Source organism: Musa acuminata, chromosome BXJ2-3 (genome assembly GCF_036884655.1).
Source record: "Musa acuminata AAA Group cultivar baxijiao chromosome BXJ2-3, Cavendish_Baxijiao_AAA, whole genome shotgun sequence".
Taxonomy (NCBI): Eukaryota; Viridiplantae; Streptophyta; class Magnoliopsida; order Zingiberales; family Musaceae; genus Musa; species Musa acuminata.
The window spans coordinates 6,573,738-6,598,620 of NC_088340.1; the positions used below are offsets into that span (position 1 = coordinate 6,573,738).

General features: G+C 37.6%; 3 protein-coding genes, 1 long non-coding RNA gene and 1 pseudogene across 4 annotated transcripts; 3 read left to right on the forward strand and 2 right to left on the reverse strand.

The window, feature by feature from the left end:
• LOC103977686 (protein LATERAL ROOT PRIMORDIUM 1) lies at positions 1–2,120 on the forward strand. Its single transcript, XM_009393267.2, has 2 exons — positions 1–1,435; positions 1,521–2,120. The coding sequence occupies exons 1-2, from the start codon at positions 805–807 to the stop codon at positions 1,853–1,855; spliced, it is 966 nt and encodes a 321-aa protein (XP_009391542.2). The 5' UTR covers positions 1–804; the 3' UTR covers positions 1,856–2,120.
• Positions 2,121–5,900: 3,780 nt separating this feature from the next.
• LOC103977688 (uncharacterized) lies at positions 5,901–8,325 on the reverse strand (annotated as a pseudogene).
• Positions 8,326–12,619: 4,294 nt separating this feature from the next.
• On the forward strand, positions 12,620–13,773 carry LOC135606432 (uncharacterized). The gene is made up of 2 exons (XR_010484816.1): positions 12,620–12,849; positions 12,967–13,773. It is a non-coding gene; the product is annotated as an uncharacterized LOC135606432 (long non-coding RNA).
• Positions 13,774–15,370: 1,597 nt separating this feature from the next.
• On the forward strand, positions 15,371–18,861 carry LOC103977689 (NADPH:quinone oxidoreductase-like). Its single transcript, XM_009393269.3, has 3 exons — positions 15,371–15,533; positions 15,623–15,814; positions 18,335–18,861. The coding sequence occupies exons 1-3, from the start codon at positions 15,434–15,436 to the stop codon at positions 18,637–18,639; spliced, it is 597 nt and encodes a 198-aa protein (XP_009391544.2). The 5' UTR covers positions 15,371–15,433; the 3' UTR covers positions 18,640–18,861.
• Positions 18,862–21,124: 2,263 nt separating this feature from the next.
• On the reverse strand, positions 21,125–23,368 carry LOC103977690 (two-component response regulator ORR9). The gene is made up of 5 exons (XM_009393271.3): positions 22,884–23,368; positions 22,703–22,794; positions 22,533–22,610; positions 22,381–22,451; positions 21,125–21,539 (listed from the first exon to the last, which is right to left on the reverse strand). The coding sequence occupies exons 1-5, from the start codon at positions 22,984–22,986 to the stop codon at positions 21,326–21,328; spliced, it is 558 nt and encodes a 185-aa protein (XP_009391546.2). The 5' UTR covers positions 22,987–23,368; the 3' UTR covers positions 21,125–21,325.
• Positions 23,369–24,883: the final 1,515 nt, after the last annotated feature.

Here is a 24,883-nt window from a genome sequence, read left to right on the forward strand (position 1 = left end):
CAACAACAGGAGTAGCGATAGATACTGGATACTGGGCAACAGGAGGCGGCAGAAAGAGTGACACAGAGGAAAGGAGGAAAGCAGGCGAGAGAGTGAGATCGAGGAAGGAGAGTGATTCAGAAGGTACTGCTCCCCACCAGAAGGAATTTTTCAGAGTCCCCACAACCTCACTTCCACCTTCTCCAGACACCAACACCCATCCGTCTCTTCTCTCTCATCATTCGAGCTTCTCCATTGAGAGTCAACCTCTAGCATCTCTCTCGCCCCACCCTACATGTATAAACGAAACAAAAGTTGTGTATGACGGGTGTTATTTGTTTAGAGAAACAGTAGGCAAGAGAGAGAGAGAGAGAGAGAAGTCAGGTCTTATCGAGGGAGATATTTGTTTAGATAAACAATAGGCGAGAGAGAGAGAGAGAGAGAGAGAGAGAGAGAGCGAGAGGTCAGGTCTTGTTGAGGGACAGATTTGGGCAGTCGTTGGTGTAAGAGTGAGCCAACGAAGGAGGGGGGCGATAAGCAAGTGGAGGGAGCATAGATCGGCTTTTTCTTCTCTCTATTCTTGATATAAGAGCAGCCGGCGTGGCTTCTGGAAGGCGATTTCCTTCCGACAGTGGCGCGTTCGCGGACTGGGTGGCAAACCCGGCCGCTGGCGGCAGAGGCGATGATCTCTGCCTCGGCTTCAATGCCGGCTCCAGCAGAGGAGGAGGAGGAGGCGCTGGTGGAGTAGTATGGGGTGGCCCCAGCTCTTTATCCGCCGTCGGTGGTGGGACAAGGCAGGGCGTCAATTACGGGTTACCCGCCGACATGGGGATGATGGTGCTGGCCTCCGCCGCCTCCTTCCACCAGCAGTGCCACCATGAGTCCCTGCTGTCCTCCTCTGCCGCGGCGGAGCAGCACCCTGTCATTCCCCTCCTCGCCGCTGCGTCGTGCGTCGTTGAGGACGACAACCCCACCGCCCGGGCCAGGCCCGGTGGCATCCACCTCTGGCAACCGGTCCTGCCCCAGCTGCCACACCCCCACGCCCCTAACCCTAACCCTAACCCTAACCCTAATGCCAGCCTCGCCAATTACCTCAGGAAGGCTGTGCCGACGACCGATCCCAGTGGAATTCTCCTCGGTGGCGGCGCTGCCGCCGCGGGCGTGGGAGAATCGACGTGCCAGGACTGCGGGAACCAGGCCAAGAAGGATTGCAGCCACCGGCGGTGCCGTACGTGCTGCAAGAGCCGCGGATTTGAGTGCTCGACCCACGTCAAGAGCACCTGGGTTCCCGCTTCCCGTCGCCGCGAGCGCCACGTCACCGCCGCAAGCTCCTTTGCCTCCACCTCCGCCTCCAAAAAGCCCCGCCTCGTGGCCTCGCAGCCCGCGACCGCCTCCCACACCTCCACCCCGAACACCACCCCGCCTCGTAGCTTCGACACCACCTCCAGTCACCAAGGTAGTACTCCAAGAACTCCCATCTCCATCTACTCCTACTCCTCGCTCGAGCTCTCGTAAAGAAGCCCGAACCTCTGTTACTCCAGACGCGGGCGCCATCGAGAACCTCCCGGGCCACGTACGAGCGCCGGCGGTGTTCAAATGCGTGCGCGTAACCTCCATCGACGACGGAGAAGACGAGTACGCCTACCACGCCGTGGTCAAGATCGGTGGACGCGTCTTCAAGGGCTTCCTCTACGACCAAGGTCTCGACGACGGCAGCCACGCTGACGATGCCAACGACGCCATTCCGAACATCTCGGAGCTGCACCTCGGCAACCGACACGGTGGCTTGTCGTCGTCGCCGATGCTACCGTCCAATGTCTTCGGAGACGGCGGTGGATTCATCGGAGGAACCAACTACGGAAACCAAACAAACTGAACTCATCGTCACTCTTCACACACACCACACACACACACACACACATCCAATCCTCTCACGGAGCTTAAAACTTCTATTGCTCATCATCTATCACAGAAGCCTGGAGGTAGCCATGACGAATGCAGGTAGTGGTGAGGGGTTTGGTTCTACTTCTTGTAACCATATGTGTCTTCTCTATTGACTCATTTGTCTTTCTTCAGTCTACTTGAGTTACTATTATTTTTCTTGCTAATAATTCTATCTAGCAACGATGATTACTGCTGTCTCTCTCTGATATGCAACACAGTCTTGCACTGTTACGAGGTGACTGCTGCTTTCTATTCTTTAATTTCTCTTCCATATATGCTTTCTCTCTGATATTTCTCTTCCATATATGTGCAATGTAACTGCTGAAGAGTCGTTTTTGTGCCGTATTTATGACTGCCGCTTTCATGTGATCTTCTTGTGGTTCAGTAGGATGACTCTTAGCCCATTCTTCCTCTTTTATGTATGCTGGGTTTTACGAGGGCTGGTGTGTGCTGTAAGGCATTGCATTGGAACTTGCATCTGAATGATGCTTTCACTATCAGAGAAATGTAGAGAATATGGGTTGCTTTTGCTGCATAGGGGTTAATATGGCAGCGAGCTTACTGTTCTTTTTGCCATCCCCACAAGTCTTGCCTGTGAAGCTTATCATGACTGAGCAATGGGTTGTTGTTCTTGTATTGTTTGATGACATTACTGGTGCTTTATGATATAATTACATGTATTATGTTTATGATGACCACCATCAGCATGATTGGATCATTTCTAAGACTTAACTCACTGCTCACTGGTTCTCTCATTTGCAGTTTCCTGCTTTCACTGTAGATGACTTCAATTCTGTCTTTCATGTATATTAAAAATTTATTGCCTTTTTTTGTTTTCAGCTCAATAATAAGATTGACAAAATGTTCGTTCTCTGCTTATTGTGTCTTTTTGCTTCTACAAAAGCAAGAACTTAAAAGATGTGATTGCATGGTTAGATTTCATTATGACTTGGACATCTCTGATTGAGTTTTAGGACAATGTACTGTGCACTTGTCAGCTTGTTTCTTAGTCTTTATAGCATGTTTCTAGAAACCGCTAGTTATCTTTGGAACATTATGTGGTACATAGTCAGCTATTTGATTCTTACATGAACTACATAATAAGCAATATAAAGGAAAATATGATTTTGAGAATTCCAACTTTTTGGAGAGTTTTGTTTCAATTAGTATTGAGTGTAATTAAAATATATTTTTCTTGTTTCATTGTTTAAGTGGGTAAGGTAGGAACTACATAATCATATTAGAGCCCATTTGATTTCAAGACAATCATGGGAACTGTGTTCTAATACAGATTGCAAGAAAATTTTCCTATTTTGTTTTTCAATTTCAACTCCTTTACTCCATAGTAACAATTTTTTCCCAACTATCTTAGAGCTGTATGATTTATATGTTAATTCACCATATCCTAACTTATCAAGTATCAATCGAGAATCACATAATTATTCATGAAATCTAGAATTTATTCTCAAAATGAGGTTAGCATAATTTGAGTAATTGTACAAAGGCAAAGCAACGAAGGCATACTTAATTTCTTTAATGCCTTCAGTTTTCTTGGAAAAAAAAAGATAAATTTACTAAATGCTTTGCATTTATTTCTTACTATACTCTATTGAGTATTGTTTATGTGCATGAACCTTGAATCTGCTGGAAATTAAAATATATATGAATTTGAAGTTTGAGTGTCACCTTTTTCTCATGGTCAGTTATGACTATGCCATGCATTGAAGGTCTCTATTGAGTGAGGATATCTGTGCAGTTTAAGCTGTTCAGAATCTTCTTAATTCATTTGCCAGTTCTGGCATGAACCGAAAATATGTGAACATTTGCACTCCTCTACTTTTCTTAAATGAATTTGACAAACAAGAAATGCTCCTTATGTCATATGCCTCAATATTACTTACCAAATTTGATTCAATAAGGATGAAACTTTTATAAGGTAACAAAGTTCTCCTGTTCTCTTATTACTTTAATTCCTTTTTTCCTCGTTATACTAAGTAGTTTAATGATTTTCTTCGGTTCATTTGGTTTTTTTTGTATCCGACAATGTTCGACAAACAGATTGCTTATTGCTGTTTATCTTTCAACGATCTTTCACACTTGAATAATAATTGATTTGCAATGTCTGATCAACAGATTGCTTATCTCTGTTTATCTTTGATGATTGAATAATACCAATGTGCACTAAGATACATTCTTTATGTTTTCTTTTTCCGATATGTAGGCGCCAATTCTTGTATGAAATCCTGATCATGATTCATATAAGAACTATGTATTGAATAGGTGACTTTAGTATCTTGAAATGACTCCTAGATTTCTTATCCCCAAGAACTATGTATTTTGTAGGTGGCTTTAATGATATGACTTTTATGTATAGGGTTGATAGGATGATTTGCCAAAAACATGTTTCAAATAAGAAGATCATGTGATATATGTGGTTTGATTTATAACTTGACAATTGAAGTTTGTTAACAAAACTTGAATTTCTTTTTTAATTCTAATGCTGAGCTAAATCTGTCGCTTACTGTCTGGTTTGATGTAGCTTTGTGATTCCTTAAAATACATTTAAGTTGGAGGGTTCAGTATTATCAGATTCAGCATGTCTGCAAGTCAAACAAATGCTGTTTCTAGGTATTACTTGCTTCATCACAGTGCTTCGGTGGATAAAATATGACAAACAGAGGTTTCAGGTAGTAAGGAAGGTTATTTTTTAGGTATTACTTGCTTCATCATAGTGCTTCGGTGGATAAAATATGACAAACAGAGGTTTCAGGTAGTAAGGAAAGTTATTTTTTAGGTGTTACTTGCTTCATCATAGTACCTATTTTAGGCATTTGAATCATGATATTTTCTGTAACAAGTTGTTTCAGGTAGTAAGGAATGCTGATATTAGTAAAAGGCAAATAATAGATGAGCACCGACCTAGTGAAATGAATTCATCGGGTCTTGTAAGTACAATTTATTTTTTTCTGAGATTGGATGCCGTTTCAATGATGAACTAAAGATATTTTTTGTAAGTTTTGCTAAAGATCACTGCATCTTCTGTACTTGGATCTCTGCAGTATGCATTGTTACTATTGTTTCACAGTTTTATGATCTGAAGTGGTCGATATTTTTAATGGTTTATGCATATGTTGATAACCCTTGCATCTAGTTTTTTCTTCGAATCTTAATCATTAACCTCTGCTGTCTACAACAACACAAAAAGCTATAAAGTCCTACTATTTGGGATCGGCTATCGGCTACATGATCTAAAAACTATTTACCTGCTGTATACCTTCACAAAATTAATCCTTGACAAATTGTGCATAATATTGGACTGAATTGTGGCTATTGTCATTACAGTATGCTAAAATAACCATTAGAAATTAATAAAGTTTGTTGTGATCATTAGGACACTGCCCATGTCATTATTTTGTATAGAACTGCTGTATGAACTAATCAAGTTCCCAACTTAAGGTGAGCTGTGACTTTTGCCTGTAATGTTCTTTTTAGATGTTTGATAAGTTGTAATGCATTCTGGACATCTGAAATATATGAGAATACAATTCATTCAGTGATTCAGAGATTTGTTGGTTTGCTCAATTTTATTATTCTATGCTGACTGCCTTCTCATTTTAAGATCAGCCAAGTTTTGGAGAATGAATGAGATCAATAATGGTACTTTGTGGATGCCTTCTGGGTGAGATTATAATGAGTGTGTAAGAGGAAAGGCTCTGATCTCATCAAAGGCAGGAAGGAGAGTGGGGACAGTGATAGAACTGGTGCAGTGAGTGGTTTGATATCTTGACCAATGGTTGAGAAAAGACCTACAAATGGCTGCCAGTTTATTTCATGCCTCATTTGGGTCAGTACTGGATGAGAAAAATGCAACTGGATCTCCTCTCTTTCCTCTTTGCAGTTTCCCAGCCAACTGGGAAATGTTCGGAAATTAGTGCCTCAATAGTACAACACATTGGACACAAATAATGGCATTGAAGTGGACAATGGAGTTTGCCACAATAAGATTACAGCATCACACTCAAAGCATACAGCCATGATCAAGAACATTCAACACCTTTCATGAGTTTCGGCGCGACTGCACCCAGACAAGATGATGCAGAAGTAATATCTGAAATATGAATAAAGTGCACAGTGGCAGTTCTCCGCATTAGACCTAACATGATTGAAGAGAGGTGAACACACTGTACAGAATGCTGCTGGTTTACTATACACTGAGAAGCAGCATCATAGACATTGAAACACGAAACTACTACTAGCGGCCCAGCCTCTGCAAATGCAGCTGGTGCTTGCCGGCGGCAGCCTTCTCTGCAGCCTCTCGCTTCAGGGCCCTTTTCGCCCTTCTGCCAGTGACATCCTTTCGTGCTTCTTTCTTCTTTGGACCGCGGGTTGGACCCCGGCGTATGCGTCGTAACGATTAAGAAGAGGTCGTGCTGCCTTCCTGCCTACCTTCACGTAACCATTATCGCCCCATCTCCTATTGCCTATATGAATACTTGATTTGCTAGTAACATAATAGCTTTCATCTAAGTCATCGAGTTCATCATCATATTCATACTGCAAAGCATCTTCTTCTACCTCATCGGAAGCTTCAAACCAGCTTGTTCCAAGGAAGAGGCAAACACTCTCCTCAAACATACAGTCGTGGATGCTGCATGAAGAATTAATCTGATCGGTACAAGTTCTGGCACTGTTTTTTCTTTTGTCGTAGAGAGAAAAGAAAAGATTGGAAGATGTCTAACCTGCCTTCCAGGAACGGAGAATGTTCAGGAATTCAAATGGATGCTTACACTGATGACAAGAAGACTTTTCATTGTATAATGCCCACCGTAGGATGCACGTCACACTGCCCACAGCAAACAATAATGAATGCATAGGCACAAACTTCTCAACATAAATCTGCAGTTTAATACATTGAGTTCAACAAATAAATAAATATTTAGCTCCTTATATTTGCCTCAAACATCAAATTACATTAACAATACATGTCGCAGTAAAATATGGTCTCAAATGTAATCGAATATGCACAAAGGTATCAAATATTGGTCTTGTGTAACTCAGATATAAACATTGCACTTAACTAGAATCAAAATTAAGATACTCAAGATGGGTATCTCTTCTTGATGATGCTAATTGTTTATTGAATTTTCATGATCAATGGAAATATCATAGTCTGTAAGTTGAAATAAACGAGCCCAATAATTCAAAACAAGAAACAAGTGAGAAGCAATTCTTGCTTGTCAAAAGTTCCCAAGGAAGCATACCTGTTGAGTTAGAATGTGTAAAAACACCAGGAATCAGACTGATATGTCACAAAGGATGTGATGCATGCTCCTGTGGACATGTTCATTTCTTCATTTATACCTCTCTTCCATTTCTCCATGACAAATCAAACTTCTTTTGTGAAGTGCAAGTGGCCATGGAAGCATTAGATTTGGATGTGGTCATTGAATAATTGAAAGACCTGTTCTAGCACTACAGTCATAGTTAGAGATCCAGACCAAAATGCGATGCTCAAGGGTCATTGAAAGATCTTCTTAGTTCTTTGTTTCTAACACATTTATGACTTCTCTGTCTCCCTCCAGCAGAGACATAATAAAGCTTCCATTACCATCATAATGCAAAATCGGAAGTTAGCATCTCAAGCAATGCAAACACCATTTCTACAATTAATTGAATTGAATGTTTTCAAAACTTAACATGTCAGATATAAATATTGAATGTTTTATTACTTACCAGAAATAAAAAAAAAAAAATAGTTTTTGTCTTTCAATTTAAAGAAACATTAAAGAAATAAAGACAAATATAAAGACAATCTGATTACCTTGTCAGATATATATATTGCTAAACCACAAATAATATGAACAGCACAGAGAAGTAAAGAAGTGATTCATGATGAGATGTAACAAGTAACTAAACAGCCTCAAAACCAAGAATTGGTACAAGCACAGCAAGATCTGTATGTACGTGGAACAAGACGTTAGAGACGAACCAGTAGGCGTGCTCGCAGCCTTTAACAAGCGCCATATCCTGCAGAGCGATCTTCTCCAAGCAAATCGCGCAGAAGCCGCAGCCAGCAGCCGGTCCGCCTCGATCATCGCACCCATTCCCCTTCTCGATCCTCACCTGGCCCGGTAACGTAGTCAGATCAAAAGAGAAAGAATAGATCGGGAGCATCGAGGGATCGAGAGATCTGGATCCTCGCGTTACCTCTCCCAGGGGGCAAGTCAAAAGGATATTTGGCGCTGCTCCTTCATGGATTGGCCGCTTAGTTAGGGCAGGACGGGAAGATCGGGAGCGTAGATTGTTCTGCAGGCATCAGCCTTCTCGTCGAGAGAGATCGAGAGAGAGGCGGAGGAGGCATCTCCACGGGCACGGGGAAGATGCGAAAAATAAAAAATAAAAATCTATAAATAATATGGGCGAATTCTTAAAGAAAAATAATTTTGGTTTTTCTCACAAAACGCTCTTATTTTGAAAAATGCCCAAATTGCATCCCTACTTTAAAAAATATATATTAATTTTAAAAATTGCTTGGGTTTACATAAGATTAAACTGAATAAAAATTTAATTGAACTTGAACGGATGCTACACTATATATTTTTGTTTTATATTTGTCAATCGATATGACATGTGTTCTATCATTATTATCATAGTATTTTTCACGACATCTAAGTATCATCCAATTTGTGTTATTATGTTTACGAGCGTTTGAGTTCCATGATGACACCGGCTCCTTTGAGCTTCTATTTCATCGCTTCGTATTATTTGTGATAAAACTTCGGTTCTTTCATGTATATTCTTATTTATATAAAATTATTTATTAGAAAATCTAAACTTTTAATTTATTATGTAGATAGGGTTCCAAGGTTGCATTGAAGTTTACTATTGAATAGTATTTTAAAAACTTATTATTTTACTATCAATATTTTTAGTGTTCTTTATAAAATAAAATCTTTATCCAGAACAACGTGCTATCATTACCTCGTTTATTTTATTTTCAACAAATTATAATTTCTGTCTAATATTTTTTTATATTTGAGCTTCTAAAGAGGTTAGAAATTTTGGTTTAGACAAAAAATTCCTAATAGGTGATGCATTATTTTTTAGAAACATTTAAAAATAGTGCATCTATGCTAATAAAAAAAATCTCAAATTTTTAGGAAAGCTTTGAATAATTGACACTTTATGCTTTCCATTTTAAAAGATTTTTTTTTGTATTTTTATGATTTTTTAGCATCGCAACAATGTGTCTTTTTTTTATTTTTTTTCTAATTAGATAATTTTTTATTGAATTATTAACTCTAATCCCTTTTGATTTTAAATAGGAAATAATATGTCATCAAACACTTATTATTCGAGTAGAATGTCCCAAGCCAATTGTAAGAATGTTGATTTAAGCATAGATATGTTTTTGTTTATATAAATTTATATTTAATTTCTGTTGAATTATTGTTGATAATTTTTAAATTTTATCTTTGTAGTTTCCTTTGTTGGTAATAGTCGATTAAGTTATTACGAAGATGAAGAGGGGTTACAAAGTCATTTTGATTGTATAGTTTTAGGACGAAGTTTTTTGGATTATTTTTATTACTTCCTTATGACAACTACTCAGCCTAATTAAGTAAAATCGGTCTAGTTATCATGTGTCACTTTGATATTATAAGAATTATTGAATTTGATTTTTTTTGGGATATCCTTGATATTCTTATATCTCACTGATTAATATTGACAATTATAGAATGATGGTCTAAAAATGATAAGTTTCCGGTGAATGATGTGGAACTATCCTTTTTTTTAATCTGACGTATCTTTTTTTGCTTAATCTATACCATTTTGAGTTTAGTACAATACGGTATGAGTATTTTATATATATATATATATATATATATATGGTTCGTCTTATCCATCTGTATCGATGTGCCGACCAATTGTTAGTATAGCATGTGTTGAAGCGTATCAAAAATACGCTCAAAATCACTAAAAATAGTTTTAAAAAAATAAATTAATATTTTAAGTAAATAAATAAATATAAAATTAGTATATTTTTATAAAAATAATTTAAATTAGGATAAAATAGTGACACTTATCTTTTTCGGACTCTAAGGAGTAGCTTTGTGGTATGTTCCCGATTGTGCTTTCGTTAATACTAAATTATCTTAAAAGAAATGATTTGAATTATTTTTGTTTTTAAATAAGTTCAAATTTAAAATTCAAATGAACCAAGTACTCAATCAATGAATATATCTAGTTCTATTTAAAAGAAAAAAAAATAATGAAACTCTACAAGTGGTGGATCAAGGTCCTCGATTATATATATGTATATTAATTTGATATATTTGTCGAACATAATCCTAATACATAATAGACCAATACATTGTATGTTATTGGTGCATTGATATGGTGATGACCATAGTCTGGTTATCGTAAATCACATGTGTTTAAGGTACCTTTTAAGACAAGTATAATTGTGCCATGTATTGGTGTGAATGATGAAGAATAATGTTGGAACTTCTACTTTTATCATTGATTTGTTGCTCCATATCATACGATCAATTACTATACTATTACTAAAAGAAGTATAACTAACTATCACCATATTGTCATTAGTCATAAGATTCTTCGTAATACAATGATAGTAAATACGATGAGCTTCGCTATGTGTCTATGTCGTATAGGCTCTATTGTATCTTTTCAAAATTATCCACTATCTTCTCCTTTCCCTACTACCAATAACGATCTTTTCCTCATCTGAAGGATCCGCCGGAACCAACAAAGATCAACATAACTTAGCCAACCCTACACGAGAGTCAGAGTCATTAACGAGTTGAAATAACATAGCAGATCAAAAGTTCGACTACTCAACAATAACAACAGTAGAGAGCAGTTGAGAACCAAGAGACACATTAGACACGTTACAATTGAAGTAGAAGATCGAAGACTGAACAGTTAAAATAGCTAATCATTGAACGTTGCTTGTGTATTTTGTTTTTTCTAAGTGTGGGTGTTGGGAAAAAGCCGAACTTTTTAAGGGAATTCGTCCAAATAATATTAATTAGCTAATTAATTATTTCTTTATTTGTGTTCATTTTTTACGTGGTTACGTAACGCTTTACGTGGCGCGTACTCGTGGACCGTCAGTTCCAAGTTGCTTGCCATTGGATGCGGGCCCCACATGAGATGGTTTAATCATAAAGACTGTCGGTCGGCGAGGCTCCCTAATATCTTATAGCAAGTATATATCGCCCGTGCAATGAGAAGGTATGCACGTGGTCGACGTGGCAGCCACCGACTATGATGTATGGTTGTCGTCAACGAAGACGTGTAGTTTGGATGCACCTCACTAAACCACCATAATTAGCTAATATACTATATTATCTGTTGTATTAAAATATATATCACAAGTTGAATCATAATTAGTTAAATCACATGTTGAAAGGTATTGTCTAACTAATACATAGCGTAGTTGATAAAGGTTTTGATGAATCATCATAATATCTTGAGCTCAGATCTTATCTTCATCATTTATTCTTTAAAAACATATATATAATTAATTTTTTTTTATTTACTTTTGCCAAAGACAAAAGATCAGAGATTAATGTGTAGTAAATATGTGTTGGCGTAACTAATTATATTCATGAAATTTAATCTAGATGTTTATAAAAAAAATCTAAAAATGAACCTTATAATTTTTATAAATATGGGGAAAAAAAAGATAAAAGTGTTGGATTTAATAAGATGCAAAAAAAAAAATCAAGATGGAAAAGCTTATTATTTTATATATATTTTTATCATGATGAAGAATTTATTTATTTTTCATGTACATAGATAAAGAGTATCAACCCATGTAAATCGCTTTGTTTTTTAATTTATATTTTATTATTAGCTTTTAAAATTAATTTGATTTTTCTATCAAAGTGCTTTGAGTCATTGCTGATGATGGTAGACAAAAAAAAATAAAATGGTGAAATCATCCAGTTTTTGGCAGTATGTAATAATGTGTTGGCACGACGAATTATATTAATAAAATTGAATCTAGAAGTTTCCTGAAAAAAAAATATCTAAAAATCAACCTTATAATTTTTATAAATATGGAAAAAAGAAAAAGAAGATAAAAGTGTTGGATTTGATAAGGTAAAAAAAAAATTCAAGTATGAAAAGACTTCTACATAAAAAAAAAAAAACTCTTAAAATTATAATTTAATTATTTTATAAATATTCTATCATGGTGAAAATTTTATTTTCTCTCCATAGACATAGATAAAAAAAAGTGTCAAATCATGTAAATCTTAAGTTGATGTTTTTTAATATGATCAATTTTTAAAACTAATTTGATTTGTTTCTCTGAAAGTAGACACACAAAAAAAAGTGTCTATTAGAGAATTTTATAGTGATGCATAAGTGATAAGCTCTATTAGAAACAAGAGAAAGAATGGGTGTGTTTGTTTATTAAAATGTCATTGCCACCATTAAACATTGCAATTTTCAAGTTATCAATAACATTCCTATAAGTTGCTTCTCTTTTCTTTCTCTCGTTCGATTTAATCTCTCTCAAACATAATTGGGTCCACTATCATGATTGAAACAATGCTACAATATAGTTAACCAATTGATACCCACCTATGCAATCATCATGGAGATATCTAATAAATAGGCTATGGTTCCTCTAGTTGGCCAAGAGGATGACCAACTTATTGTACTCAAACACCAATCATTTGCACATGATTACTCTCTGCCTCTATAATTCTATGTTCTTGATTCATGTTGCACGGCCATGAAAAGGCAAGGCTAAAAGTTGGCGCAATGGGTGAACAAGCGGCAACCCTAAACAGCTCAAGATGATAACCTTCCATTAGAAGATGCAGTTTGGATGCTTTCCATGCACTCACCTTTGCTTGTGGCAGATTGGGAAGAAGAACTGGATGGAAGGTATCACTAATAATTGAGTTAGAGACAACTTTGAATTCACCTTTCATTCAACGATTACTTTGTCTCCTTCTCCGGGCCTTGGAACTGTTTCCCTTGGCAACCGGTCGCTTGGATCAGCGAGTAAATGGCGTTGCAGGTAGAATTGTGGCCATGGGAGTTTGTCCGATAGCGTTTGGGCTTGTGGCTTGTTGACGACGGGGCGACAAAGTACAGGGAACCCCCACAAATAATTCGAGTAGGTCCAAGAAATGTTGGGCATCCCGAGAGGCTCATGACGAGGCACAAGGCATTATTGGGAGTACGGATGGATGGATCGCCGAAGCATGCAGTCCACGGCGTGGATTTGGCTCCCTCGGTCGGACCTACCATGGCCTGTGGCCACGGAAAGATCTCGAGCAGTAGCTGAGCCATGTCTGCGACACGCCGTGGCCTCACCTAACACTTATCCATCGATCCCTTATACATCTTCTTCTCGCTCATCCCTATCAACAAGCAGCGAGCAGTTTGCGCTGCTGCGATCGCGCGATGTCAGGCCACCGGCGACAAGCCTCCCAGTCTCTCCCGGCGTCGTTCGACGTTACGGCGGAGGAGGAGCCGCCGCCCAAGGTGGCGCCTGAGGGCGCGGGTCATGGCAATGCTGACGGTGGGAAGTCCCTGGGTGGTGATGCTGCAAGGAAGGCGCTGCCGCCCGGCGGGGAAAGCTCTGGTGTTAAGTCCAAGGAGAAGCCCTCCGCTGTTGCGTCTTGAGTAGAAGATGGTGTAGTGATGAAGAGGATCGAGAGAGTGTCTCTGCTCTCTCTCTGCTCTCTCTCTCTCTCTCTGCTCTCTCTCTCTCTCTCTCTCTCTCTCTGTAGTAGTAGTACTAGTGCTACTTGGTTAACCTTTTGCAGTTCACGTAAGAATAATTCCATGTGTGCTTGTCCAGTTGAACCATGTCATGAAGGAATGTCTATGCTGAACTATCCAAGATCAATCGTATATCATTAAGAATTTTAATTTACAGCCAAAGGTAGATTTACAAGGTTTATCATTTGACAAGGATATATATGAAGATCACTTTCTCATTGGTATCACTTAAGGTAAAACCAGTTCAAGCAAGCACATGATGAATCAAAAGATTAGAATGGTCAACATCCATCTCCATGAGGTCGATGCTTGAATTCAAATTTGGCCTGGATTTAACCCAGACTTGTCAAAGTAGCAAAGCTTAGATCTCAAGTTTGACTTTCCCAACTAGCCTAGCTTGGTCAAATCGGCGTCCTCATCTCAGCTTTCGCACACCCTCACTGACTTCTTCTCTCAGAAGCCGAGATCGAAACCAGTCAAGAAAAAGAATGTGTATTGGCAATATCAGCTGCCAACCAACCCTAGTGCTGAAGAAGTCACAAAGACAAGGTGAAATGTGCTGCTGCTTGCCACTAGAATAATATTTTAGAGAGGTAGAAAGAGTCAAACATTACCACCAACTCACACAATAATAAGAATAGGATGATGGTTCATTGATGGAGGAAGAATGTTGAGTCCGAGGCATGTTTAGCATTGTCCTCAAAAGTAGTTTTTAAGTTATCCTTTACTTAAGAATAATAGGTTTCAAACACAGATATCTGTCAGCTCAGAAAATATTGAAAAATACGACAAAGAAAAGGATGAAAAACACTATGAAAACAAATAACAAACACAAGATCAAGAATATTATAGAAAATATTTAGACTTGAAATATGTATAAATACTTTCCTAAAAATAATATTTGTACCTTCTTCTCACTAAAATTATTATGAGTTTGATGCGAATAATTTTAGTGGATATTACGAGCCTTTAGAAGATCTGTATTGAGTAAACAAAATCTTCAAATAGAAATTAGAGAAAATCTAATTCAATCATTTAGAAAATAAAGAATAAGAGTATGAAAGAAATGTCTACATGATTTACCCTCAAATACCTATTTATAGATATTTTCTCAAAGACACAATCTTTCAAAAATAACTAAAAAATCACCTTTTCAAATAAATCTTTTGAAAAGAAATTTTTTTTTCTTTTTAATTTGAACAATTTATAACAGAAAACACACCGAAAGTAATTAAATTTCACTATAAACTTGATCAAATTTCACTAAATAAATTCAAACTTTAACAAATAAAAAATATAATAAAAACTCTTATAGAACTGACAGGATATGATTCTAAGATGATTAATAATATATATATATATATATTTTAATAATTTTATGATAATTAATTATTTAAATTTTAAAAAATTAATAGGTTCAAAGATTAAAAATAATTTAATTAAAATTAGAGTATAATTTGATTAAATAAAATTTTATAAAATCAGTTCATCCTAAAAAAATACGTTCATTCTGTCCAAAAGTCAAATCGAGTCAATGTCTGAATAATTTCGTCGGAGCGAAAAAAGGCATCCGGTAAAATGCCCATTTTACTTTTACAATAATATTTATGTCGTTCCAAACATAGCCCGAAACAATGGGAATATGATATCTATATATTAAAGGCCGATGCCTTGCACCAGCAGAGCATCCGTTGCGGCGATCGAGGGAGGCAAGCCGAGAGAGAGAGAGAGAGAGGAGATGGAAGCGGCGGCTTTGGCGACGAAACCGATTGTGAAGGTGGCAGCGCTCTGCGGTTCCCTCCGCAAGGCTTCCATGAACCGCGGCCTCATCCGCTCCGGCAAGCCACCCTCAACCCTCTTCCCGTTGCCCTCTTCCTTGTGAAGCTGTTAGTTCTGATTCCCTTTCTCTGTTCTTCTTCCTCCGTAGCCATTCAGCTATGCGACGAGTCCATCGAGGGCATGACGATCGAGTACGTGGACATCGCGCCGCTCCCCTTCGTCAACACCGACCTCGAGGTTGATGGCACGTTCCCCGAGCCCGTGGAGGCCTTCCGGCAGACGATCCGCGGAGCCGACGCCATCCTATTGGCTTCGCCCGAGTACAACTACTCCTTCACGGGTAACCCACCATCCAAATCCAAACTTGCCTTCAATGATGGGGATATAAACAGGAATAACCTTTGTATAGGAACAAATACTAGAAGACCAAAATACGCAGCGGAATAAAATGGAAACACAATCAAACAGAACACCAAGATATACGTGGAAAACCCCTTCAATGTGAAGGGTAAAAACCACGGGGCAAGCTAGAGATAATCCACTATGAGAATAATGAATATACAAATCTCAATCTCTTGCCCAAAACCCAAGCAACAACCACAAGAGAATAACTGGGATACAAGGATCACGTTACTGCCCACAATATCTAAAACCTCCCAAGTAATCATAGCAAGAGCCTACTGTAGATTTGATCTAACCTGAGATGAGAACACTGCTAGATGATTGTGAACAGTCTCTCTGCGTTGTCCTTGTCTTCTTCCCTTTCTTTCTCTTCCTCTTCTGCCTTGTTCTCCTTCTTCTCTTTGGAATCTCGTCGCTCCCAAGATCTGCCTCGTTGCTGCCTTTTTATAGCTTTAATCTGTCTCTAAAACGCAGCCACCACACCCCCCTAATCTTAATTAGGGTTAGGTTAAGAGGGGGTGTGAGCTGTGGGCTGATAAAGCCCACATGGGCTGAATATGGGCCATCAGCCCAACATTAAATACTATTGGTTCTCGTTTGATCGTCTTCATAGCTGCTGCTCTGTGCTCTGTTAAAGATCATTTCTTTCGATTATGTTGCGGATTCTTTTGATCTTTTTATATATTTTCTGATGCCACTTTGTCTGTTAAATTATTTGTTCTCGTAGACATCTTAGCCTTGCACAAACTAAATGATTTTGTAGTGAATGTGCAGGGAATTCTTTGATGCGCCCTGTAAGTATGTCCTTGATAACACTAATGCAGACGGACACACTTTTGCTTTAGATTTAGTTTGATTGGCTTTTCGTTCATGAATTAAATGGTAAAGCCTTCTGCAAGGAAGGATCAAGCCAATTTTTTTTGTTCTTTGCAAGATATAGTTCTATGAAACTGATATTAAATAATAGCAACCTTCATCATTTCTGGTGATTTAGTACCAGAAACATGAAGTAATTTTTACATCCTTTGCAAGATATATTTTTCTGAAATTGGTATTAGATATGTCCCTATATTGATGAGTTACAACCTATAACTTCCATTGATATCCTTGATCCAGCATACAAAACACTTCGAAACTCTTAAAACTCCGAAACCACAGACACCATGGTTTATAATAGCTGTTCAAATAAAAATTGGCAGCAGATCATACAGCTTGGAATTGCTTGGTGCCACTCATATTTTGTTTTATTTTTATCATTTTTCTAGTTATTTTGGATCATATAGGACTGCCCAAATAAGCACTGGCAGCAGGTCATACAGCTTAGAATTTCTCTAATATTTCTTTGTTTTTATTATCTTTCCTGTTATTTTGGGATGTACAGGTTCTTAATGTTGCTCTACATATTGGTATATGGTGGTAGCATGCCAATTTGATAGGTTGTTGAAATCAATATTAGATTGGTATTTAAAACCTTGATACATAATTTTTTGAATAGCTACATACTGATTATAGATTATTATATTTAGGTGAACAATGAAAGGAATAATGATAAATAAAGGAAAGAAGAAACTCACAAGATAGCTTTGTTCCTCCATGTGTTCATGTCATCCTTCTAGGCTGGTCCTTTTATGGCATACCCTTATGCTTCATATCCTAGATCAGTAATACAGTGCTATTTCGAAGAGATGTTTAATGTTAAGCACTTCTCAGGCTATAAAACTAAATTTTATCCACTTACCACAGGATAGAGGATTTCCTCTAACACTTCTTACTTTATGCCAAGTTTATTATACCACAATTGTAGGAATGGCAAAAATGATTGGAATGATGTGTAAGGTATAATTCACATCTCATGCCCTGTATGTCAGTTACCATGGTTGTAATGGTTTTGAATCTGTACATGTTCATCAAACTTTGGCAATGAAAATGATCATCTGTTGCACTAAGTGGACAATGTTATGAACCTATTAGTGATCATTCTTTCTCTACTAAAATTTCAATGTATTTCCCGATATTGTGAGTCGATTAGCTTGGCATGCTGGCATAATGAGCCTCTATAAGACATTAATCTAAGTTGGCAAGCAAGATCGAGTTGAAAACCTGATAAACATTTTCTTTAAGTTAAATAAGCTCAAGAATGCTTAGGTAGTAAACTAACATTCAATTATTAGTATTCATAAAAGAAGGGTCTTACATGTGTTGCAGATTCTAGATGTTGCTTTTTCTCTTAGTATCAGATTAAATTGTCCATCTGCATTCACTTAAATCTAGCAATTTCATGATGGGTTGGAGTCTCTTACATATGTGTATGGCATCATCACACTCCCTTTGGTAGCATCAACTAGTTCAGGATATTCAGATAGATGATTTTGGATGAAATGTGCATTTTGTCAGATCCCCACAAAAGTACAAAACAGGTTTATAGATGTGTTCACCCTTTTTTCTTGTTTATATGTAGGTCCTTTGAAGAATGCTATTGACTGGGCATCAAGACCTCCAAACGTAATGGCAGACAAGCCTGCTGCTATTATAAGCGCTGGTGGTGGTTTTGGAGGAGGAAACTCTCAGCTCCATCTTCGCCAGGTTGGAGTTTTTCTGGATCTTCATTTCATCAACAAGCCGGAACTCTTTGTCCATGCATTCCAGCCTCCACCAAAATTTGACAGAGATGGAAATCTTATTGATCCTGAGATTAAAGAACGGCTAAAGCAACTGCTTTTATCGCTCAAGGCTTTCACCCTTCGGCTTCAGAACAAATGCTGAATATTTAGATCAACTGAACATTGCAGTTGACCAATTGAAGCGATATAAGTGTTTGTGTTATTAAGCAGACAATATTTGCTGGATTTACTATAATTATGTTTCCTGTGTTATTTATCTGGCTACATTTGGTTATTTTACTAAAATAAGCAGGAGGTCATGTGATTTTTCTTTTAAGCTTGTTGTACTGTTCAATGACTCTGCAATTTAATGTTATTATTTTTATCCAGCGTCTCATCAAATTGATTTGTTGCTATCAGTGTTTCCAGTCTGACCATGAACCATATAATGGACAATATATATTGGTAGAAATCTGTGTTCAATTTTCTTTTTTCTTTTTCTCTCTCTTTATGATGTTGAACACTATATCTTAAATATACTGATATCATATCTATCTGATGGACACCCAAGATTGATTTAGGTCCAAGATTTAATTACTTTCCATTATTGCTTATTCAACAGGTTTCCATAAATATTTTTATGGATATTGTATGTCCTTACAAAAGCAAATCTTTACCCATATCTTCCTTTTTGGTTTGCCTACATGTATCTTTTATCTATCACCAAGGAGAACAACATCCACCTATAAAATGCCTTTTTGGTATGATCCATATGTAGGTCAGACTTATGAGTTAGTCATTTTCCTCCAAAAAAAAAAAAAGACCTCATCTACACTATATTATTTTGCGTGAATTCTTAAAAAAAAAAAGCCTCATCTTTCATCTTTTTTCCTGCTAAATGCGTCTCCTTTTGAAATTTTCATAGAATGCTTAATTTTTCTTCCCTTATAGAAATATCTTTGTACTATTTTTCTTCATATGTTCCACCAAAAGAAGTCATCTTTATAGTTTGAGGGAAATTACGATATTATTGAAAAAATGGAAATTCATAAAATAGGGGCTTTTCTTTTCCAAGAATTTGCACTATATCATATGTCTGTAAGCAAATGACCATTAAATTCTCAAAAAAGTTCTGCATAAGATAGTCTGATATGAACGTTTATTCGGACTATATATTGCTTATAATCAAGGAAATGAACATGAAATTCTCAGAATAACGACTATTGCCTGCATGCCATTACACCACTAGAGAATGCCTATGTAAACTGTATATTGTCACATGTTATGTCATTTCATCAGTTTTGCTGCTTCCCTTTTAATCACGCTGTAATAGTGAGTACTCAGGGAAAAAAAAATCTCCTTACTAAAATTCCACATAAATTATTTCCACCTTGTTCTTGATGACTGCTTAAGTAGCATAAACCTCATCACACTTGCAGAATGCAGATGGAGGCATCTTGGGGATGGCCTGTGGTCTGCTACTTGAAAGAGCTCTGTTTTAGTTAGAGCTTCCAGTAGATATATTGAATCCTGAACTCTGCCTCATATTGAAAGACAACTTATTTAGCATTTAGCATTTATCATAATGATCTATTCCTACTAGATTTGATTTAAGTGAAGATGAGCTGCATCATAATAGACAAATATACTGACAAATATAAAAGAATAATCTTAGGGAGACGTGATAGACTTGAATGTTGAAAAGAAATCATGTGTAAAGTAAAGATTGAGATAAGATTAAGAGTAGTTTATATAGTTAAGAGATCAAAGAAAGTGGAGCTTTTATATTATCAACCCACAACTTAAATAAGCTTAAACTTTGGACTTCAGTTAAGATGAGTCTTGCAAGAGGCCTCGAGTCAAGTCTTCTAGATTTCCTTTCCATATGCTGGTAATCAACTTGGAAACTTCTACCCAAGTTTTCCATCCTGTTTTCGTTGACATCATGGATGAGGGTCTTCCTTCAATGTGGTTCCATCATTGGATTTGATAGGTGAAGTCATTCTAGATCTCCAAGTTGAAGTTTCACCAAACATATCTTGACCAGAAGATAGACTTGCAACATTGACTCTTTCTTTTTAATGTAGTGGCCTTCTTTTTTTTTTATTGTTCTCAGAGTGATTACTGCATCACTAATCTGTTCTTGGTTTATTATCCTGTTCTAATATGAGAGGAAACATATATTCTGATGCAGTGATACAAGTACTTAAATTATTTGCATTCTTCTCTTGCTGCACAGACATGTAAACTCAAAGCAAGAACTCAATCCTTAGCTTCAAACTTTACTTTGGCTTGCGAATACTAAATTCTAAGTTTTGCCGAAAGTATAGAAGAATAATGTTGGAATTTTCACAATCTTTTCCTGCAAGGATGCATTTTATATTGTTTTAGACTGACTGAATCTAGATTCTCTGAAATGTCAAAAGTGTTGAACTTTACTGATATCCCTCTTGTTACTATTGCTTTGTATTGGTGCTTACTAGCAACAAAAAGATGTACATTAGCTCAACCTGTTGCTCCTGACATTTCCATCATTTTACTGAGCAAAAGCCTGAATCAGAAGCTTTACTAGTGTACTATCCAATCAGATTATTTCTAGTTCCTTTTTTTTTTCCAAGATGCAGAAGAAACAATGATATCAGACAGCATGAGGCAACTCGATGTAGTTTTTCATAAATCTAGTTTATTATCGACTTCATCCTTCAACAATTTACATTTCCTAATTCTCGATAGCTTCGAGCAGCACAAAATTTGCATCATTTGGAGGTATTTGTATGTAAATTTCCTGGCAACACTAATGCTACCTGAAAAAGGAACTAATGATCTTTCTGGTTGATGAATGTGTGTAATCATATCAAGCTATTATTAGACAGTCTCGGTCTTCTCCTCTCTGGTGAGAGTTCGTCATCCCTGGCTTTTCTTTTGTTGCTGGTGATGCTGGTTTCTTCTTGTTGTAGCTGCTGCTCTTTTGATTTCCCCTTCAGTATGTGAGGCCTGAGTCTTTTCATGTCTGAGAGCTGCACTGGCTTCAGGAAGAATTCTTCTGCTCCTCCTTCCAGGCATCTGCGAGCAGCACACATCAAAGCAATTCCACCTTAGATGTAAAGATACAGACACCACAGGTGGGGTCTCTCTCTCTCCCCTTCTTTTTCTCATCACATCAACTTCAGAATATTGAGCAAATCTAACAAGAGCAAGGAAAAGATTATGACATGTTTGACTAAGTTGCAGAAAAGGATTGTCTTTTCCCCTGATTCCTTCCCTGATTTGACCACAAGAACAGATGACATCTAGGCAACTTTTCCATCACATAAAATTTATTGGAATAAAAATGCATAGGACCACAAGTTCCTCAATTATGGGCAAGCATAGAGAGATATCAGAAGGTTCTAATTAATGCAGAACCCAAATCTGCTTCTTTTTCCTTTTATCAAGGGTTCTTAATTGAAGGAAGAAAACCTCTCCAGTTCGCATTGGCAATATCAAGTCCCATCATCACATCAGAATGTATTGCTTCATTCATGAGCACCAAAAAGGACCCTTTTACCAAATTTGACATCAAGAATAATATTCTTTCCAGAATCAAGAAGAGTAGTTGAATTTCTCTTCTTGTATTTTGATTTTGTTGGTGTCAATCAGGATGTTTCAATCAAAAAAATAAATCTTTTAAATAATGATGCAAATGTTTAATTCAAGCAGGATTTATGGCCTAAAAGTTTGAGGGAATTTTTCCTCTGATGAATGATAGCCAAATGCATGACTGTGACAAGCAACCAACCAAGAGTAATTATTTCAGAATCTTCAAGAACATCATATATCTTCCTGGTAAATATCATCATATCTCAAGCAACTTTTCCAAAAGAAATTGCCACCACAAGGAAGGAATTTGCTGATCATTCCTCACCTGTTTATCCTGGAAGGCACATTTTCGGATGACATGATCACTACTGGGATGTCCTTCAAAGATGATGAACCCTGATGTGAAATGAACAAGCTCCCCATAAATCTCTTGAAACATGTCCACGAAATGGAAATGTGAGGGAGCATCGACTGTACCTTAATCTTTTTGAGAAGGTCATACCCTGTCATCCCAGGCATGCAGTAATCTGTTATGACCAGATTTACCTCGATCTCCTGTAAGAAGAAGAGAAACAATCACAGTTTCAGAAAACGAAAGAAAGGGAGAACAAAAGGATCCATGACACAGAAAAGAAGAAAGCAATCACATTGTGAGCTGGAGAGACGGCTGCGGAGCTTGTGAGGTCCTCGCTCAACCCCAAGACTTCAAGAGCCCTGCTCCCAGAATCCACAGCGGTGACTGCAGGCACCACCGCCAACTTGTCAAAGAGAGAAGGAAAGGAAACCAATTCAAAGCAGGAATCACTGGCATCACCAGAGGTTTGGTACCTTGGAAGGAAGAAGTCTTTAGGAGCCTCTCGATGAGTTTCCTGTCCATGAGGCTGTCATCCACAGCCAGCACATGGAATTGGGCTTCTGCAACAACAGCCATGAGCTTCCCCCCTCCCAACAATGGCCAAGAGCTAGAGAAGAAGAAGGCAGAGGAGGTGGAGTCTCGGTTTCTTCACTCCAAATGGACTCTACTAGCCAGCAAGGTACTGAAATATAAGCCAATTTCCAACCCACCAAATCCCACCTCCTCTTGGAAAGGAAGATCCACCAGATATCACCCATATCTCCCCATGTCCAAACAAAGATAGAGACTTGTATTTCTCTCACTACATGAAATATATTGGTGATCTTACGCTGTTCTTAGTACAAGGCATATCTAAACTCCACCCTCAGCAGCAGTTAACTTAAAGGAAGACTCACACAGATCATGATTCCTCGAGCCGTAAGAGTAGTGTGGGGGTCTCGTGAAGGGTGAGGTAGGGAATGGGGTTGGGGAGTTCCCGAGGGACAAGTTAGCGACGAATGGTTTTAGCCATGTGATTTGGGGTGGCTTTAAAAGGTAGCAGTGGCAGTGGTGGTGGCCCACCTGATTCTGGCCTTAGATACGCTGATGTCAGCTGGCCCCACCATTTTCCAGTTGGGTGAAATCTTAATCGTGTGGTCTTCGTTGCCATGTCACATTACCCCACAGACATTTGGGAGGCAATTCCATGTGATATCTCCAGATTTGCCCGTCTCTCTCTTTCTCTCTCTCTCTCTCTCTCTCTCTCTCTCTCTCTCTCTCTCTCATGTATCTTCCTCAATCCTTCTTTATCTCTAATAAGACACCAAAATCTTTAGAGAGCACTTTCTTTATCTTCACAAGTGATCTCAGTAATAAGGAAAGGAATGCAGAATCATGCATAGTTGGCAGATAATTGGTACATCTCAAACTCTGGCAAGACTTGATAGCATAAGAAGACCAAATCTTCAGCCACCACCTTCTTTTATCTTCACGACTGATATCAGCAATAAGAAAAGGGATGCATTGGAACATGCATGCATGAGCAGGTAGATAGATAAAGCAGCACAAGAAACATGCCTTTTGGTGATGAGTTTTCTGATGATAGCATGCAAATATATACCATCTCTTAGCAAATTGGAAGAGCTGGTAAGTTAGTATTAGCTTCTTCAAATCACTCTTATGATGCTATCAAGCAAGTCTTTGATGGCCCTCTCACCCACTTCAATTATCTGTTACCACAAAACTAAAAACTTCAGTGGAGAAAAAGCATTTTAAATGCCAAACATCTAAGATCTTTTTTTAATTAGATTGAATAAGGTTGATCTGCTCATCTGCTTCCAGAGATACAAGTCTTCACCCTCCCATGGGTTATTAAAATGTCAACAAGGATGCTGTTTCATCAAGAACATCCAAATCACATGTTGGACTGCACTAGTAGAGTAATATCTGCTGTGGTCATGAGGAGGGTTGCTAAAGCTTAATGTTGTGAGATAATGGAACTCCTAGAACTGTGTCAGTATGAGTAACCTAAAAGGAGGGAAATATATGTTATTTTTTATGTTGTTGTTTTCTTCATATTATGGATGGATTTGCATCAAGTTTTAAGCATACCATAAAGCTTTTCCCTTGATTTACATATATAGTAACCAATAACAAAATTAAGTATCACTTGGCATTTTGGTAAGCTAACAAAGTAGTTTTGTGTATGTTGAATGTGGCATTTCATTATAATTTGTGAAGTGAATGATGCAACTTATGACTCCGTAAATCTTAATTTACATATATCCAAACTATTTCTCTTTGGTCAAGATTCCTCCATAATTTGTAGTTTGCATTTGGATTAAAATTTATCTATAACAAGTGACATTTGCTTGATATAGAACATTATCACCATCCTTCTCTCTCTTTTTCTTCACCAAATTAACTTTGTTGTCACACCTTTATCAAAACCAACGAAAAAGAATAGCCACTGCATCAAATAGAAACTGGAAAT